The sequence below is a fragment of the Berghia stephanieae genome, chromosome 6 (assembly GCF_034508935.2).
Source record: "Berghia stephanieae isolate SIO BIC M18660-M18661 chromosome 6, UCSD_Bste_1.3, whole genome shotgun sequence".
NCBI classification, from domain to species: domain Eukaryota; kingdom Metazoa; phylum Mollusca; class Gastropoda; order Nudibranchia; family Aeolidiidae; genus Berghia; species Berghia stephanieae.
This window is the reverse complement of record NC_088365.1, coordinates 63,122,825-63,143,104: the sequence shown is the minus strand read 5'-3', so window position 1 is coordinate 63,143,104 and position 20,280 is coordinate 63,122,825. Positions and strand designations below refer to the sequence as shown.

Genomic DNA, 20,280 nt, shown 5'->3' with positions numbered 1-20,280 from the left:
CCCGGATTCGAGCCCCCTTAAGGCACTTTCGTTTTGTTTTTGTTTTTTGTTTTTTTTCTTCTCCTTATGGCAAGATTATTAACCCCCAATTTGCTCACTTGGACACCATGGGTGATTCCTGTTGACATCAGACATCTTGTTTGATGGATTATCTCTATATCCCTCCGTGGAATCCCTCACGACAGGATCTAATGTTGCTGTGGCGGAAGCCGTAAAACAAAACACAAAAAAACCCTCCAGAAGTCGAGACCTATAGATAGTTCAAAGATGACGTCACTCAGGCCTTTGTTATTGTTTTTGCCATCCGCGTTTGTGAGTTGTTCTCACTAAACTGTATTAACCAGACTATAAAAGTTCATGGTTACACAGAGTTTGTGAACTCCTTGGCCAAGCGCAACTATCTATAGATAGAATGCGGTTGACCAAGGAGTTCACAACATTGCCATCCGGAAGTATAAAGGACCAACACACAAACTCTGTGTAACCATGAACGTTTATTGTCAGGTTAATACAGTTTAGTGAGAACAACTCACAAACGCGGATGGCAAAAACAATAACAAAGGCCTGAGTGACGTCATCTGCATACTATCTATAGCCGTACATATGGCTTGGGTCCCCTTATAGATGGTACGAAGTTGACGTCACTCGGGTCTTTGTTATTGTTTTTGCCATCCGCATTTATGAGTAATGCTCACTGAACTGTATTAGTATGACAATAAACGTTCATGGATACACACAGTTTTGTGTGTTGGTCCTTTATACTTCCGGATGGCAATGTTATGAGCCTCTTCGCAAGCGCATGCTATCTATAAACACATGACCTTACAGAGAGAACGTCAACATAGCATTTCTCATTCGTCTCTTTTACAAACTGAGGAAATCTATTAATTGAATTAAATAAGGCGTCGCAGTCCTAATGGCGCTTGCCGTGAACTGTTTTTGTTCAAGTGGATCTAACGATTTCTATAGAGATGGTTCTCCATTTCTCTCTGTCCTGTGCCAGTAGTTTTAGTTGAGAGAGGTCTTTGTTGGTATGAAGGTGTCTTGGAAGAGATGGTTCTTGATTTTGCTGGGTGCTGGCTGTTTGGTCGTGTTGTGATGAGTCTAGGTGTTCTTTGTAGTACTGTTGAATATCTTGGTTTAGTGATGTTGGGGGGTGAGGTGGGTGTTCTGCCAGCGTACTTTTTGCCATTCTGATGAAACCTATAGTTTGGTTAATGGGGTTTCACTTTTAAAATGTTATTATAATATAGACTATATACTTATATAAAATAAAAATATAGCCAATACATTTATTTTGATGAAATGTTAACAATGATGCACCACTTAAATGTGACCCTTCGCCTCAAAACGGTATTAAGTCGGGATGGTTAATATGTTGAAAATTGAACTCATAGCCAGAAATATCGGATTTGTGTTGAGTTTGTATGTTTTATTGAGGCGAGAATGGATACCATATTTTATGGTGCTGATGCCAACAATTTATATTTTTTACCAGTTTTAACATTTAATTCAGCTCTTAAGAATATAATACCGTTTTGAGACGATGGGTCACAAATCGTTTCTCAGCGATCTATTAGTCTGAGTTACCGAATCGTGAAGACATTGATTTCAAGGCGGATAATCATCATTTTGGGTATTCTTTGCAACACATCACTGTGAACTTTTCATCAAAATAAGTGTATTGGCTATATTTCAATTTCATAAACTTCTAGATATATAATAACATTTTGAAAAGTGTTTTAATTAATGATACCCGATAAACCAAACGATGTTGACGTTCTCTCTGTAAGAGCATGTCTTGTAATCAGGATAGGAATAAGGGAGACAACCATAAATTTAAACGAAACTCTAATAAATATTGAATTGCCTCCCTTCTACCGTTAGTATCTGGGGAATAGTCTTGCATTATTATTATTATTATTATTATTATTATTATTATTATTATTATTATTATTATTATTATTATTATTATTATTATTACTTTCCGCCAGCTCTAACAGACCCATCTACCCAATCATTGCTGGATAGACCGTGGGGGACCAAACTACAAAACTGTGTGTAATCATGAACGTTAATACGGTTTAGTGAGAATTACTCATAAACGCGGATGGCAAAAAACAATAACAAAGATCTGAGTGAGGTCACTTCATACTATCTATTAAGAGAACGAAATTATTTTATTTGTTCAGATTTTTAATTTACACCAGTGCTCGCTCCCTAATTTCTCACAACAAAATCGATTTTATTGAACTTTTATTATATCGATTTTTATTATATCGATCTGTACCCCCCCCCCCCCTCCCCCATCCGCCCACCCTTGCCCCTTTACCGCAGTCTGACTGGCCCTGTGAGTCAGTCTTGCCTGTCTCCTGGTGTGGCAGGATACACACTTATACATTATCATCCCTCACTATCATCCTCATCTCTTTGCTGGTGGACACATGGTGGAACTAATTCAACGCGATTATCCGTCCACTTTCGTGCTAACATAATTATCCATATTATCCATAAATCGATTTACAAAACATAAACAATGCTTTGTCTAAGGCTCTTCTTCATTTGTGATTTTCAAAGTAGATCATTTTTAATTTCAACAGATAGAGAATGAGGAGTGGCAGAGGGGGGGGGGGGGGGGGCGGGGGGAGAGAAAAGAAGGGGAGATGTTTGAGATGGAGGGGGGGGGGGGGGGGTTGTGGGATGAAAAGAAGGAAGAGGAGATTGACAGGAGGATGAGGGGGAGGAGGAGGAGGAAGAGAAGAGGTAATAGGAGGAAGAGGGAGAGGATGAGAAGGAGGAAAAGGGAGAGAAGGCGGAGAAGGAGGAGGAGGAAACGGAAGACGGGAGGAGGAAAAGAAGAAGGAAGAGGAAAAGGAGGAGGAAAAGGAGGAGGAGAGGAAGAGAGAAACTTGGGTCCTTTCAAGCATCAAAATAATTAGCAACAGGTTTTGATACGATAGGCATAAAGTCGATTTATTTGCAAAGCATGTGTTGTTTCCATATTGCACACATTACACACATTCACAATACAATCCCAAGCTACATAATAATATAATCTTTTTTTTTTTTTTACTTTGACCCTTTTCGTCAATCCGGCATCCTGTCATCAGATAACGAATATCTCAGTTTAACTCTCTCCTTATCAGCCATTTTCAGGATTTTCCCCAAAACTTCACACCCAACTAACACAAATATATATTTTAAATCACTCAAACACAATAGCAGTAAAGTTCTTGCGACGCAAAACATGCTCTACAACACACTGTTCATTTATTTTAAATTTTATGATGTACAAAAGAAATTTGAATAATAAAAATGTTGGTTGTATCGTAACGAACGTGACGATGTCCCTATAGTTGGTAAAATGCTAATACTAATAATAGGGAACAAAAGTGTGACGTAACAATTCTGGTTCCAATCTCAATGGAAGTGTAAAACCGCTCTTCCAGAGGACTGGATACATACCTTGTGTAATTGATCTTCTGGTTTAAGAGTGATGGCATCTTATTTCCTTTTATAAATTATATAAAATGCTGGTAGTCAAGAAAGATAATCCGCCCTCCCTCTATCGCGTCCCGTAATCCTAAGAATCTGCCTATTCTTCCCGCCACTAAAATAATTATGCCACATTACAATTTAATATTTTACGTATTCATTGTTAGTCCTCCGAAGAACTGGTTACATACACACTTCCAATGAATTTGGAACCGAACGTGTTGGAGCTGTGACTTCTCTGCCATATATTAGAAAATTAATTTTTGAAATAATTCAGTTCTTAGCGCTTGATATAAACTGAGATAATACTGGGTTGTGGCAATGGGTCACATTTTAGAAAGAATGACACACAAATCAACATCATCATATGTGACCCATCGTCTCGAAACGGTATTATGTCGGAACGAACCATCCGCTTAAAAGCCGAATTAAATGTTAAACTGGTCAAAATATAAATTGCTGGCATTAGCAATCTAAAATATGGTATCCATTCTCCTCAATAAAACATACAAACTCAACACAAGTCTGATATTTCTGGCTATAAATTCAATTTTCAACATCTTAACCAACCCGATTAATACCGTTTTGAGGCGAAGGGTCACATATCAACACCAAAGACTATAATGATAATAGAGAGACAAGAAACTCAGCAGCGTCATCATCCGTATGTAGGTTCTCACTATCACTACTCTGTTGGACATGACCAAGGGACATAATCGCTGACATTCGCATTTCTCTAATAATATCTTACATACAACAAAGTTTGAGCGCTGTTCTATTTTTTAAAAAAATGAATTTGTCGTATTCTGTAGCCATGTGCTGTTACCAAAAATAACTTATCCTGATCTGATAAATAAAATTGATCGCCAATGAAGGTTGGAGCTATTGAATATAATAATAATAATAATAATAATAATAATAATAATAATAATAATAATAATAATAATAATAATAATAATAATAATAATAATAATAATAATAATAATAATAATAATATAGTAATTATAATAATAATATAAAAAATAATAATAATATTAATAATAATAGTAATTAATAATAATAATAATAATAATAATAATAATAATAATAATAATAATAATAACAATAATAATAATAATAATAATAATAATAATAATAATAATAATAATAATGATAATAATAATAGTAATATAATAATAATATAATAATAGTAATAATAATAATAATAATAATAATAATAATAATAATAATAATAATAATAATGATAATAATAATAATAATAATAATAATAATAATAATAATAATAATAATAATAATAATAATAATAATAATAATAATAATAATAACAATAACAATAATAATAATAATAATAATAATAATAATAATAATAACAATAATAATAATAATAATAATAACAATAAATAATAATAATAAATAATAATAATAATAATAATAATATAATAATAATAATAATAATAATATACAATAATAATAATAACAATAATAACAATAATAAATAATAATAATAATAATAATAATAACTAATAATAATAATAATAAACAATAATAATAATAATAATAATAATAATATAATAATAATAATAATAATAATAATAATAATAATAATAATAATAATAATAATAATAATAATAATAATAATAATAATAAATAATAATAATAATAATAATAATAATAATAATAACAATAATAATAATAACAATAATAATACACGTGATGAGCACTTTCCGTGTACCACACATCTCAAACAAACACACTTTAGAAACGCCCAAGACACCAATCTTCAAATATAAACATTTTCAACTATTCATTTGCGTTCCTCCGTACCATCAAAGACGGGACGCTCTTCCCGAATCATGTGTTAACACGACAGATTTAGAAACCTTCATATGAAGATAATCAAACTTATTCTGCCTAAATATCAACAATGGTTGCCATAAGCAACAACTCTCTCCTCTCTCGATTACAATTAGATGCTCAGAATTGAGTAATATTCGAGTTACATTCAGATTTATATTTATTATGCTTAGTGACGATATTAGTTTCACACTGTTTTTGTTTTTGTTTTTAAGTGTTTTACGGCGCTCGCAACACATAAGGGCATATCAGCGCCAGTAAAAAGGAAGAAAACAGGATAGTCAAAAGTTCTAGAATTACAATTAAAGCACATAAGAAAAGGTAAGACAAAGGGAAATTGGTTCAAATAGGAAAGAGGTGTTCATTCCAAGAGCACACTATCAAAGTACTTAGTTTGAGATCACCTAAAAGTCTCATCCAGACACAATCACAGATCCCACTAAGAGGAACACACTCAAATGTTTACAAATCATATGTTAAAATTGAAAAGAGTAACAGTACACAACAGAGAGATGATTTACAAGAAAAAAAATATCATCTCCCAAAACTATAATTATATATTCGACTGTTTCCCTCTCAGCCAAGGACTACGACCTAGGTCGGGACAAAACCAAGCAATCTCACTCCAAGACAAAGACAGAAAGCAATTGGAAAACAGATAAGAGGGGATAGAAGACATAGCAAGTACCTCCCTGGCCACTATGGGAGGTAGGAACCCCACCCAGTAGTTACACATTAAAGATTTAAACACATGATGCTATTCATTCTTTCCAGACCCTCTATTTATTTCAAAGATCTCACAGACAATTAAATTAAGCAATAAATATATGGCCCACCCACGTGCATACATATGGAGGTCTGCTATTTGAACCCAGTTATGAGCCTAGTTTTACATTGTTGCAATGAAATGGACTAACATTTTGCGTCATTCTTTGAGATTTTCATTACAACAATGAGCCCATAAGGAATTGGGTTATCAGACCTGCAAATAAGTGCACGTCGGACCACCATAACAAAGCATTATTCTGTCGGGATGAACTGGTGCTGAAAATCGAACTTATAGCCAAGAGTATAAAATGTGGGATACATTTCTAGCGACGAGCACTTATTTGCAGGTCTGATAACCCAATTCCTTATAGGCTCATTGTTGTATTGGATATGTTTAAAAAATGACGCAATATTGGCCAATACAACAATGTTAAACTGGGCCCGTAAGTGGGTTCGTAATGTCAGACCTGCATATATGTATACGTTGACTTCTAGTCATTACGATGGAGAATAAATACAAATTCTTAACAATGAAAAACAAACAAAAACAAACAAAACAAAAATCCAAATTACTCAATATTTGTATTTCTAATTTCAATTGTGGTATTCGTTTCCTCTTTATCCCTGGGTCAGACCCCATCCCGACATAAAATCAAATTGAGACGGTCACATAATTGTAACACACGCGGCAAAAAAAAACAATCAACACCTGTTATGGAAGCATGTTTTGTTTATCTATAAAAAGCAGTAGCCGTGACGTCACATCATCGACTCTTCCGGTTCCAAAATCCTTGAAAGTGTGTATGTATGTAACAAGTCCCTCAGAGGACTAACAATGAATAGGTTACGTATTGAATAATCAAGAGGTATAGAATGAACGAAGCTGACGTCACTCTGGTCTTTGTTGTTGCTTTTTGCCATCCGCGTTTATGAGTTATTCTCACAAAACGGTATAAACTAGACTATACAAGTTCATTGTTATACACAGTTTTGCGTGTTAGTCCGTTATACTTCCGGATGGCAATGTTGTGAGCTTCTTAGCCAAGCGCATATTATCTATAACTATTTTAGTAGCAGGATAGATATATAGGCAGATTCTTAGGATTAGTGGGCGGGAAAGAACGAGGATGGATGACCTGTTCTTTATTGGCGAATCGGCATAGAATAGAAAATAAGATACCATCATTCTGAAACCAAGAAGATCAATTACACAAGGTATCTATGTATATCCAGTCATCTGAAAGAGTAAATTTTACACTTCCAATGAGATTTGAACCAGTTTTTAAAAAAATCGTACTTCTGTTCCCTGTTTTGCTGATATAATATACCTATACCTATAACTCATACGGTAGAGTCACGATCTCCCCGGCCAGGCGGAGTTATCGTAATGGTAAGGTCGAGGGTTCGAGCCCTCATCGCCGCTGCGAAGGTTTTTATTCTCTGTTGCTTCTGGCACTTTCCTACTCAATTCATTTCTTATTTTATACCTAGACGTAACTTGAGACAAGAGGGAACCTACTTGTGTGAGTTTCATTGAATCCTAAGCTTTAGTAAGATCAAGACGTGTTGTCTAGTAACATACTTACCTGGAACTACTTGGGGAACAATACGTCATTGTACTGGTTCCAATCTCATTGAAATTGTTAAACTAGTCCCCCCCGTAAAGACATGATACATACCTTGTGTAACTGACCTTCTGGTTTCAGTGTGATGCCATCTTATTTTCTAGCTTAAATGCTGGTCTTTCATAATAAAAAGAATATGCCTAAACACCATGAAACTAAGACAGTTATGCCACATTACGATTAATTAAGCAATCTATTCATTGTTAGCTCTCCGAAGGGCAGAATGATTACACACTTCCAAGGAGTTTTGAACCGGAGAGACGTTGTGACGTCATGGCTTCTCTGCCCTATTTATAGATCTAAAGCTGAACATGTTTAAAAAAGGAACAAAAAATGTATCCCCCTAAAATTCTCGCAAGTTTCAGGTACCAGTCATTCTTCAGCGATTATGACGTTGACATTAAAGGGAGAAGCATAAACGATATGTCAATTGATTAACTCCAAAGTAGACTGTGTAACGTTTCTCGTCTGTCGCATACATTATAAATATCTACTTTGATAAAATATTTATGTAACATCAAATTCCACTAAATGCGTAGGATTAGAACTCAGAACAGACAAGATCCGTCTTGCATCTCCATAATTTACTAAAGCCCACTTAAGTTACTTCTGATGAACAATAACATGTTAAAAATAGCAGCAGCGGTACACAAGAGAAGACAAAAAGGATTCGGCCCGCCCTCTGTAAAACAATGGCAAAACAATTTTTGTTCAGTTTAGTTCAACAATTTTCTCCAAAAACCGATTTATTACTCACAAAATTGTTAAAAAGCCCAGGGTCGAGGTAGGCTGAATTTTGAGGAGAGTCGGTTCAGGAGAGCTGGCTTTTTGGAATGGTTTTATCTTTTAGTTTTTAGTTTTGTTTTGTCTACCACTGTTTAATACAAACCTTTTCAGATCAAAAGCTAACTTAAATTACGAGGTTTTGGGTTTGGAATTGTCCAATAAGTCCGATATCTCCATAATGAAAAGAAGTAATTTGTCAACATAATGCAATTTTGACCTCACGTTGTTAAGAGACAAAACTGTAACATTTATTTATGGATGCAACCATAACTTTGCAACTTGACGCAAGAATTGTTGACATACAAAATACTATTTATTATACTGAAACAAATAAGTGTGAGTAATTTTCATAACTCAAGCTGAAACTATATACGTCAAATGCTGCAGTTCCTGGTGTTGCTGTTGTTGTTGCTGTTGTTGTTGTTGTTGTTGTTGTTGTTGTTGTTGCTGTCGTATAAGTGTTGCTCTTGCTTCTGCTGCTATTTCTGATCGTATCGATCACCAACACACTTGTCTGTTTTGGCCACTATTCCTAGTTAATATTTCAAGTTGCGTTGAGGTCACATGATTTGATCAGTGTTTTCCGTGTGCTTCTTTTTCTTTCTCACACTCCTTATCCTTGTGTCGACACACGAGTACTGGTACTGGGGAATGATGGATCACGTAATCGCTAACACTACCCATTATGGTTCGACGTATTTTGCCCAGCCCTCGGGTACCTGTCAAAGAGAAGGAAAAAAGAAAAATGAAAAATAAATAATAATAAAAGTTTTTAAGTAAAGAATCTGCCATTGAAATTATGACAGTAGTAGCTTTTTAAAGTCTCTAGGACGTGTGAACAAACTATTGAAGCTATGCATACTGTAACATGTATTGAAGTAGATTGGAGTTGTTCGGCTGTGTTTGATTACGTTAGGGTTCTTTATAGCGGTATGCATCTTGTGTTGTGCATGTTTTGCATGTGAGTGTGAATGTTGACTGCATGAACGGATTAGCACCCTTTTGTCCTTAGAAACATAGTAAGACGTTGTTCGTGTATTGATAGTTAAAAAATAAATCCGCCCAGGACTGTTGTAATGTGTATTTGTTGTCAATTTTCCAAATTATTAATTAAAATTTAGTTGAATTAATATCGTTTAAACCTGGGTCGTTACACATACTCACAACTTCCATCAGGCAAATATAACTAACCAACAAACAAAATCATCAATTTGTAAGCTGAGCCCAAGATCGCCAGACCTGACCCGTGCGGCTATGTGATCTTGTGGTATGACACTCGCTTTCGGATCGGAAGGTCCTGGGTTTGAGCCTCGCTCGGCGCATAGTTGAGTCCTTGGAAAAGGTTCTTTACTCACATTCTCTCACCGTACTCAGATGTAAAATGAATACCTGGTCGTTAACAGCGTTGTCTCTGTCCGAAAAAAATGTAATATCGCCAAACAGGCGTCATTTCCCGTCCTAAATGTTAAATGTTGCTGTTGGCTAGGGACCCATTATAAAGCGCTTTGAGCACATTTAATGGATATTGCGCTGTATGAAAGCTCATTTTAAAAAACTATGGAAAAGTTTGAACGTACTGGGATGAATGGTCATCCATTTGTAAGCTGACCCCAAGTTTACCTGAACTAACATTATTATGTGATTTTGTATGTGCGGTGGAGGTGGGGAGGGGGGGGGGGGTTGTAAAAGATTTAATCTATCAACCACCATTACCAACATCAAAAGACGATTTGAAGATGAAAATCAAAAACGTAACTGAGTCTGTAATACAAGTGTTGTAAACAGTGACACACATACACGCACACATACACACACACACGTACACGCACATACTCACACACACACACACACACGCACTTACACACGCACTTACACACGTACATAAGCACAGACACAAATACACTCAGACAGACCAACCTGTAACGATGAAAGTGGCGTTACGACTTGTTGCACATTCTATAATTGCATTGCCGGGTTTGTCTCCGTCCAGTGTTAGAAATTCTCCTTGGATCTGGTAGACAAAAAGCATGTCATGGATTTGGGTTTAAAATGATTAAATAATTAATTAGTCATAACAAAAAAAAATGTGGTTGAATAATCAGTAGATAGATAAATACACAAATTAATACATATTAATTAATTCATTAAAGATAGAAGAAAACATAAAAAATTAAAATCAATAAATAAGTCGATCAACAAATCAATTAATCAATCAAGTTCCTAATATATTTTATTGGTAAAAATACCAATATATAAATGGATAGATAATCAATTATTAATCGATAAACAAGTAAATAATAAAGAAAGAAATGAATAAAAAAATTATAAGTAAACAAAGAAATAAATCAGAAAATAATAAATAAATAAATAAATAAATAAATAGATAAATAGATATAATTTATATTGTATATCGAACACCACAATCTTACCAATACGCTCAACAATGCAATATTACAATTTTTCGGACAGAGACAACGGTGTTAACGGACAGGTAGGTATTCATTTTACAGTAAGAGAATGTGAGTAAAAAGCCACTTCCAATGACTCAACTATGCGCCGCCCAGTGAGGGACACGAACCAAGGACCTCTCTGATCCAAAGGCAATTGTCAGACTACGAGACCGCGTTGCGCACAAATAACAAAATAAAAATAATAAAAAATAATAAAATTCCCTTTATTCATCCCATAAGGGAAATTCGTCTCTAGGGTCTATCTATTCCAAGGGAAGATTGGAATAACACAGGCGTTAGCCGCAGTGCAGCGCCGCAAATTGAGCTAGGGCGAGGTGACTTGAACTCGGTGCGGTACCTTTCGTGTACGAAGCAAAGACCGGAACCGCTGAGCCACGCTTATGGAGCCGGAGTTTATCCTCGTTTATATGACGTGAAACAGACATAGAGCTACCCGATCACAACTGGGTGGACAGGGGGTTCAGAAAAATATCTTGACAGCACCCGGGATCGATCTCGGTCCCTTTGATTGTGAAGCGAGTGCTCTACAAGCTGAGCTATTGGGCATTGTGATGGTGGGTCACAGTTAGTTATCTTACAATGAATTTAAAAACTTAGGATCAGGCACCGGTGTAAGATCAAAATCTGTCACATTTCATACACACTTGTTCTTTATCTATCTTACACATTTGGCACATTTCATACACACTTGTTCTTGATCTATCTTACACATTTGGCACATTTCATACACACTTGTTCTTGATCTATCTTACACATTTGGCACATTTCATACACACTTGTTCTTGATCTATCTTACACATTTGGCACATTTCATACACACTTGTTCTTTATCTATCTTACACATTTGGCACATTTCATACACACTTGTTCTTTATCTATCTTACACATTTGGCACATTTCATACACACTTGTTCTTTATCTATCTTACATTGTGTTCTTTCATCCTGTCTAGAAATTTGTCTTGGATTGCCTTGATACGGACTTCACTCTCTCGGATGAGTTCTTGGACTTTGCCCGGACCTGGTTTGAGGGAATGACCAGTGGTTACAAGTTATTTATTATCTCGTTATTACTCATTAAAACGCAAGGAGTTTGTCAAGACTGATATAGATATAGCAACAAAAACATTAACACTAACATCGATGAGATAATAATAATGATGATGATGATGATGATGATGATGATGATGATGATGATGATGATGATGATGATGATGATGACCATCATGGTGATAATAGGGATAATAATAATAATAGTAATAATAATAATAATAATAATAATAATAATGATAATAATAATAATAATAATAATAATAACAATAATAATAATAATAATAATAATAATAAATATAGTAATAATAATAATAATAATAACAATAATAATAATAATAATAATAATAATAATAATAATAATAATAATAATGATAATAATAATAATATTAATAATAATAATAATGATGATGATGATGATGATGATGATGATGATGATGATGATGATGATGATGATGATGATGATGATGGTGATGATGATGATGATGATGATGATAATAATAATAATAATAATTTCGTATGTTCAGAATGATATATGGTTAGGAAATGTCGAATGAATTTTAACTTAAAAGTGAATGACCAGATATCTTTTCAAAACCAAAAAAAAAACAAAAAACTCACTAAATTCTTTCAATCAGACTGTAAACGTTCAAGGTTATACACATTTTTGTGTCCTGGTACGTTCGATCCGGCTGGCGGATTTCGTGAGTATTTAAACTAAACGCATTAATGGAGATTAAAACTTACTCATCATCGTGACGTTGGCGTATGTCTCTGGACAATGGACAAGCAGGATGGTGTTCTCTGGCTTGTGAAAATGACTCACGTACCCTGGGGGGGGGGGGGGGGGGGGGCAATCAAATAGAACATCAATTAGATTTAAATAAGATGAATAAACTGAATAAATAACTCTAGTAGAAAGTATTTGCATTCAGAATACAGACTGACTGCGCGGCTATGTGGTCTTGTGGTATGACACTCGCTTTCGGATCGGAAGGTCCTGGGTTCGAGCCTCGCGCTCGGCGCATAGTTGAGTCCTTGGAAAAGGCTCTTTACTCACTTTCTCTCACCGTACTCAGGTGTAAAATGAGTACCTGGCCGTTAACAGCGTTGTCTTTGTCCGAAAAATTAATCAAATAGAACATCAATTAGATTTAAATAAGATGAATAAACTGAATAAATAACTCTAGTAGAAAGTATTCGCATTCAGAATACAGACTGACTGCGCGGCTATGTGGTCTTGTGGTATGACACTCGCTTTCGGATCGGAAGGTCCTGGGTTCGAGCCTCGCGCTCGGCGCATAGTTGAGTCCTTGGAAAAGGCTCTTTACTCACTTTCTCTCACCGTACTCAGGTGTAAAATGAGTACCTGGCCGTTAACAGCGTTGTCTTTGTCCGAAAAATTATAATATCGCCTAACAGGCGGCATGTCCCGTCCTACATGTTAAATGTTGCTGTTGACCAGGGACCCCTTGTAAAGCGCTTTGAGCACATTTAGTGGATTTTACGCTATATAAAGCTCAATTTTAACTAATGGGCTTCAAAACAGTATGTGCAGATTTGTCCCTTCCCTATGGAACTCCCGCCTACTGTCATTCTAATTCAGTCATGTCTGCAGATCGGGATTTGGCCCAATATGTCGCGAGTCGTGCGAATGCTGTACGATTACTCTAAATGATCACCAATATTTGTGACCCCTCGTCTCAAAACGGTATTAAGTCGGGATGATTAAGATGCTGAAAATGGAATTTGTAGCCAGAAAGATCATGTTTAAGTTCAGTTTATATGCTTTATAGGGGAGAAGGAATATCATATATTACTGTGCTAAATACGAACGTTTCATATTTTTGACCAGTTGAACTATAATTTGACTTTTTAGCATCTGGTCCATCCCGACATAATACCGTTTTGAGACGCTTGGTCACATTTATGTAGCGCATCTCCTTGAGTATGACATGATCAATGCGCTTCCCAAATCTTTTTCATTTATTTTACCAGAGGACCATCCCTTTCTTGGAAAGGTACATACAACGCCTAAAGAAGAGATGCCCGTAGGCCTGTACAACGTCAATAGTCTTTGATGTTTGAAGATAGCAGATAGAGGAAGTAGTTAGTAGTACCTATTTTTTTTTTCAAGGGTGTAATCAGTGGCTTTCAAAGAGAGAGAGAGAGGGAGAGAGAGAGAGAGAGAGAGAGAGAGAGAGAGGGAGCGGAGAGAGAGAGAGAGGAGAGAGATTAAGAAAGAAAGAAGGAGAGAGAGAGAGAGAGAGAGAGAGAGAGGTAGGGAAGTGTGTTGGTCAGTAGAATATAAATGACCTTGAATGTTTTTAGATGGTGGAAATATTTTTTTTTCAGATAATGTATGTAATAAAAGGTTTGGACTGAAAGAGTGTGTGAGTGTGAGATCGAGATGGGGAGAGACAGAAATAGAGTGAGAGATAGAGAAAAGGGACAATGAGAAAGTAAGAGAGAGAGAGAGAGAGAGAGAGAGAGAGAGAGAGAGAGAGAGAACCTAGAAGGAACCAATAATAACATTTTATTTATTCAACGTTGTTTATAGATAGATAGATGGATAGATAGATAGATAGATAGATAGATAGATAGATAGATAGATAGATAGATGGATAGATAGATAGATAGATCGATGGATAGATAGATAGATAGATAGATAGATAGATAGATAGATAGATGGATAGATAGATAGATAGATAGATAGATAGATAGATTGATAGATAGATATATAGATAGATAGATAGGTCGATATATAGATAGATAGATAGATAAATAGATAAATAGATAGATAGATAGATAGATAGATAGATAGATAGATAGATAGATAGGTCGATATATAGATAGATAGATAGATAGATAGATAGATAGATAGATAGATAGATAGATAGATAGATAGATAGATGGATAGATAGATAGAAAGATAGATAGATAGATAGATAGATAGATAGATAGATGGATAGATAGATAGAGAGATATGTAGATATACAGAGTAGGGGTGGGGGCAGAGAAGAAGAAAAAAGAAAGGGAGGGGTAGAAGGCAGGTCAATGACCTTTGATTTTTTATGTGGAGAAAGATTAGGTACCCAAAGACATGCTAATCAAAATGATAGGACAGCTGCCTGCTCCTCTCACCATCACAGAAACATGTTGTCTTGTCTACAGCAGATTTAGTGACGAGTTCATTTCCCAGAAGACTTTAAGCAACTTGGCCTCAAACTGCCATAGGCTGACCCTGCTCAAGTATTTTTACACGTGGGAGTTTTAATATTCTCATGGAATAGTCACTGTCCATGTCGCTGAAATTGTGAAGCCCGTTAAGAACTTAACACGAGATGGAATGCTCAAGAGAAATGTAGTGAGTAAGAAAGTGCCAGAAGACAATGGAGAATAAACATTTCGCGTTGGCGATGTCGTCTCTAACCCACGACCTTACTGATACGACAACTCCGCCTGGCAGGGGAAAGCGTGACTCTACTGTATGAGCTACCCACGGGATAAACCCGAGGCACCAAGGAAGTCTTCGTGGAAGTCCCAGGTTTTGAAAAGTTTTGACAAGATAGCGGTTGTTTTGATCAATCAATGTTTGAAGAACCAAATGTTTTTGCCAAAAATTTTATAAAATTGTTTTTTTTCTTTTCAGAGTACCCAATCTAGACCCAAGAAGCCTTTCTCGGCCGTTCTCAGAGACATGCATATTTCATTAAGTCGCGTGCAGACGATGATCACGCCTGACAACTGGGACAGTGGCTTGGCACACCACGGACGATTCAAGATGGTAAGTGCCAGGGTCTGGATCTCAGAAAATACAACATTATAGGATTTAGATGAGAATAATAAATGTGACCCTTCGTCTCAAAACGGTATTATGTCGCAACGGAACAGATGTTTAAAAGGTGAATTTAATGTTAAAACTGGTCAAAAATATAAATTGTTGGCATCAGCACCCTTGGCCATATATGGTATTCAGTCTCATCAATAAAGCATACAAACTCAACACAAGTCTGATATTTATGGCTATAAATTCAATTTTCAACATCTTAACCATCCCGACTTAATACCGTTTTGAAGCGAAGGGTCACAAATAGGGTATATATATATGGAGAAGTGCCAGATGGAAACGGAGAATAAAAACTACGGGGTCAGTCAGTGCCAAACTCAGGATCTAATTGACACGGCACCCTCCGCCTGGCCAGGAGAGAGAGAGAGAAAGAGAGAGAGAGAGAGAGAGAGAGAGAGAGAGAGAGAGAGAGAGGACAGAGAGCGGTGGCAAACACCGACTGAGCTATCCAGCAACGCTGTCCTCTCTCAAGCAAGCAAATATCGTGACCATAGCCTGCTTCAGTACATGCCTGTTACTCGAAACAATCAGCTCCTCAGATCTTGAGCGTTACTCACATATCATTTTAACACATCCTGTCAAATATAGATAGAACAACGTTGACGCCACTCAGGTCTTTGTTATTGGTTTTTTTTCTATCCATGTTGATGAGTAATTCTCACTAAACTGTATTAACCAGACTATAAACGCCCATGGTTACACATAGTTTTGTGTGTTGGTCCGTTATTCTTCGGATGACAATGTTGTGAGTTTTTTAGCCAACGCACGCTATCTATAGATTGAAGTTGACGTTACTCAGGTCTTTGTTTTTACTTTTGCCATCCGCGGTTATGAGTAATTCTCACTAAACTGTACTAACCTTACTATAAACGATCATGGTTACACACTGTTTTGTGTGTTGGTCACTTATACTTCCGGATGGCAATGTAGTGAGCTTCTTAGCCAAGGGCATACTATAGATAGTTCGAAGATGACGTCACTCAGGTCTATGTTATTGTTTTTTGCCATCCGCGTTTATGAGTAATGCTCACTGAATTGTATTAACCCGACTATAAACGTTCATGGATACACACAGTTTTGTGTGTTGGTACGTTATACTTCCGGATGGCAATGTTATGAGCTTCTTAGCCAAGCGCATACTATCTATAGGACCGTAAAGTATGACAAAGCAATGCGAATCTTCTCAGAATTGTGTCAAAATATTGAAATTAACGTTCACAATCCGTGGGCCTGACTAACTTGGTTGTTTTGGTATGTTTTATTGTGGATATGGTCGTGACAGTTTGAGGTCAAGTTGCTTTAAGTCTTTCCGGAAATGAACTTGTCACTTAGTACATTGTAAGCAAGACAACGCGTCTCGGTGGCGGTGAGAGCAGAGGTTCTGTTATTTTGATTAACTTGTCTTTGGGTAGCTAGTTCATCTTTATCAGCCTAAAAACATAAAAGTAATTCACCTACTATCTCCCTCCCCCCACCCATCTCTTTCGCTCTCTATTCTTTCGATTTCCTTCTCTCTCTCTCTCTCTCTCTCTCTCTCTCTCTCTCTCTCTCTCCTTCCCTCCCTCATATATCTACTCATATCTCTATCTGCCTAACCTATCTCTCTATCTATCGATCGATCTATCTAACTATATATATATATATATATATATATATATATATATATATATATATATATATATATATATATATATATATATATATAACATCTACCCATATTTTGTTTTATTTTGTTTTTTGAACCACCAATCACAGTCGTGAAAAAAATACTTCCTCCTTTCACTAATATCAAAGCTTATAGACTTTCTAATTGCTCCTTGTCTCTCCCTTCTCTAATGCATTTCTCTCTCTCTCTCTCTCTCTCTCTCTCTCTTTCTCTCTCTCTCTCTCTATCTATCTATCTCTCTCTCTCTCTCTCTCTCTCTCTCTCAATCTCGGACACACTAATTACACTCCTTCAAAAATTATACTTCCCCCCATCTAATAAAATCAAAGTACATTTAATTTTTACCCGCTCGCTGCCCGTCTTCTCTTTCTCTTATACATCCTCTCTCTCTCACTCTCTCTCTCTCTCTCTCTCTCTCTCTCTCTCTCTCTCAATACTGCCTCTATCAAAAATAAGCAAGGCACTTGGACTCTCCACAAGCATCTCTCTTTACTCTTTATTTGACCTTGTACCTTTCCAAACCAGTGATGATAACATAAAAAAATACCTTTAATCTTTTCCAATGATTACCTATAAGAAAAATACAAATAATTCTCCGATTCTACAAACAGACATGCGACATCATGCTTTTTTGTTCAAGACCATCTCCAAATATAGTTCAGAAATTACTAATGATGCATCATTAATTATTCAGTCTATGTAAAGATGGTGTTGTTTAATATTTTTAATGATTTCGTTGAAATTTGTTTGTTTAAAACAAATATTTGACAAACAGAATTGAAGAAGGGTCGTAACTCGTGAAGTTTTTTATAATGTTCATTTTGATACAATCACAATTTCACTTGTAGGCATGCAAGGTTTCGTTGGTATAAATAGCGAAACATTATCGTTATAGTGTGCACGTCCTACATTTTATAGACATATATTTGTATAGGGAATGAGATTAGCGGAAGAGTAGCGTCCCTTGATTGGACTTCACCGGCGGAGAAGTTATTAGAGAGAGAACGTCATGTTGGTTTTGCGCATGCGTCTCTCGTCCTCGCTTCCGGTGAAAGCGGCATGAGATACTTCACCGAAAGCGAGGACGAGAAAGACGCATGCCCAAAACCATGTTGACGTTCTCTCTTTTAAGGTGACGTCCAATCAAAGGACGCTACTCTTCCGCTAATCTCATTCCCTATACATTATAACAGTTCAATTCCACGCAAAATGTTGCATTCTGTCGTTTGAAGACTAGCTGTCATATCCATCTGCTCAATTCCCTTTTAGAAACACAAACCCTCAGTCGAGATACATAGGACAATGGTCTATTAGGAGATCATAGAACTATACGACCAGACATTGGTCTATGAGGAGACCATAGATTTATACGACCATACGTTGGTCTATGAGGAAACCATAGATTTATACGACCATACGTTGGTCTATGAGGAGACCATAGATTTATACGACCATACATTGGTCTATGAGGAGATCATAGATTTATACGACCATACGTTGGTCTATGAGGAGACCATAGATTTATACGATCATACATTGGTCTGTGAGGAGACCATAGATTTATTACACTGGTCTATGAAGAGACGATAGATTTATACGACCATACATTGGTCTATGAGGAGACCATAGATTTATTACACTGGTCTATGAAGAGACCATAGATTTATACGACCATACATTGGTCTATGAGGAGAGCATAAATTTATTATAGGGGTCTATATAGAGACCATAGATTTATACGACCAGACATTGGTCTATGAGGAGACCATAGATTTATACGACCATACATTGGTCTATGAGGAGAGCATAAATTTATTATAGGGGTCTATATAGAGACCATAGATTTATACGACCAGACATTGGTCTATGAGGAGACCATAGATTTATACGACCATACATTGGTCTATGAGGAGAGCATAGATTTATTACACTGGTCTATGAAGAGACCATACATTTATATGACCATACATTGGTCTATGAGGAGACCATAAGACTATACAACCTGACATTGGGCTATGAGACCATCGACTTAAACGACCAGACATTGGGCCATGAGGAGACCGGACAGTAGTTTATGAGACCATAGACATATACGACCTGACATCGGGTTATGATGAGACTATAGAGCTATACTACCATTAATTAGGTTATGAGGAGACCATAGAACAATACCAACCAGAAATTGGGTTATGAGGAGACCATAGAACAATACTAACCAGAAATTGGGTTATGAGGAGACCATAGAACAATACTAACCAGAAATTGGGTTATGAGGAGACCATAGAACAATACTAACCAGAAATTGGGTTATGAGGAGACCATAGAACAATACTAACCAGAAATAGAGTTATGAGGAGACATTAGAACTTTTCGACTGGACATGCTATGAGAAGACCATAGAACTATATGACTAGACATTGGTTCTATGAGGAGACAATAGAACTATACAATCAGACATTGAGTTATTGGTAGATTATAGAACTATACGACTATACAAAGGGCTCGGAGGAAACCATAAAACCATACGGTCAGACATTGGGCTAGGAGGAGGCCATAGAACTATACAACCAAACATTGGGTTATGATTTGACCATTGAAATAAACGACCAAATATTGATCTATGATGAGACCATAGAACTATACGACCAAACATTGGACTATGAATTGACGGTAGATATTCTCGACCAGATATGGGGCGAGACTATATAACCAATCA

General features: G+C 36.1%; 1 protein-coding gene across 2 annotated transcripts in view; it reads right to left on the bottom strand.

Moving 5' to 3' along the window:
- Nucleotides 1–5,192: 5,192 nt before the first annotated feature.
- LOC144975420 (universal stress protein in QAH/OAS sulfhydrylase 3'region-like) overlaps nucleotides 5,193–20,280 on the bottom strand; it is a 39,965-nt gene continuing 24,877 nt past the window's right edge. For both annotated transcript variants that reach the window (XM_078919468.1, XM_078919469.1), the window contains exons 3-6: nucleotides 12,796–12,879; nucleotides 11,928–12,019; nucleotides 10,446–10,539; nucleotides 5,193–9,247 (exon numbers count right to left, since the gene is read on the bottom strand). In XM_078919468.1, coding sequence (XP_078775594.1) covers nucleotides 9,102–9,247; nucleotides 10,446–10,539; nucleotides 11,928–12,019; nucleotides 12,796–12,879 — 416 coding nt within the window. In that variant the 3' untranslated portion in view covers nucleotides 5,193–9,101. The remainder of the gene's footprint in view (nucleotides 9,248–10,445; nucleotides 10,540–11,927; nucleotides 12,020–12,795; nucleotides 12,880–20,280) is intronic.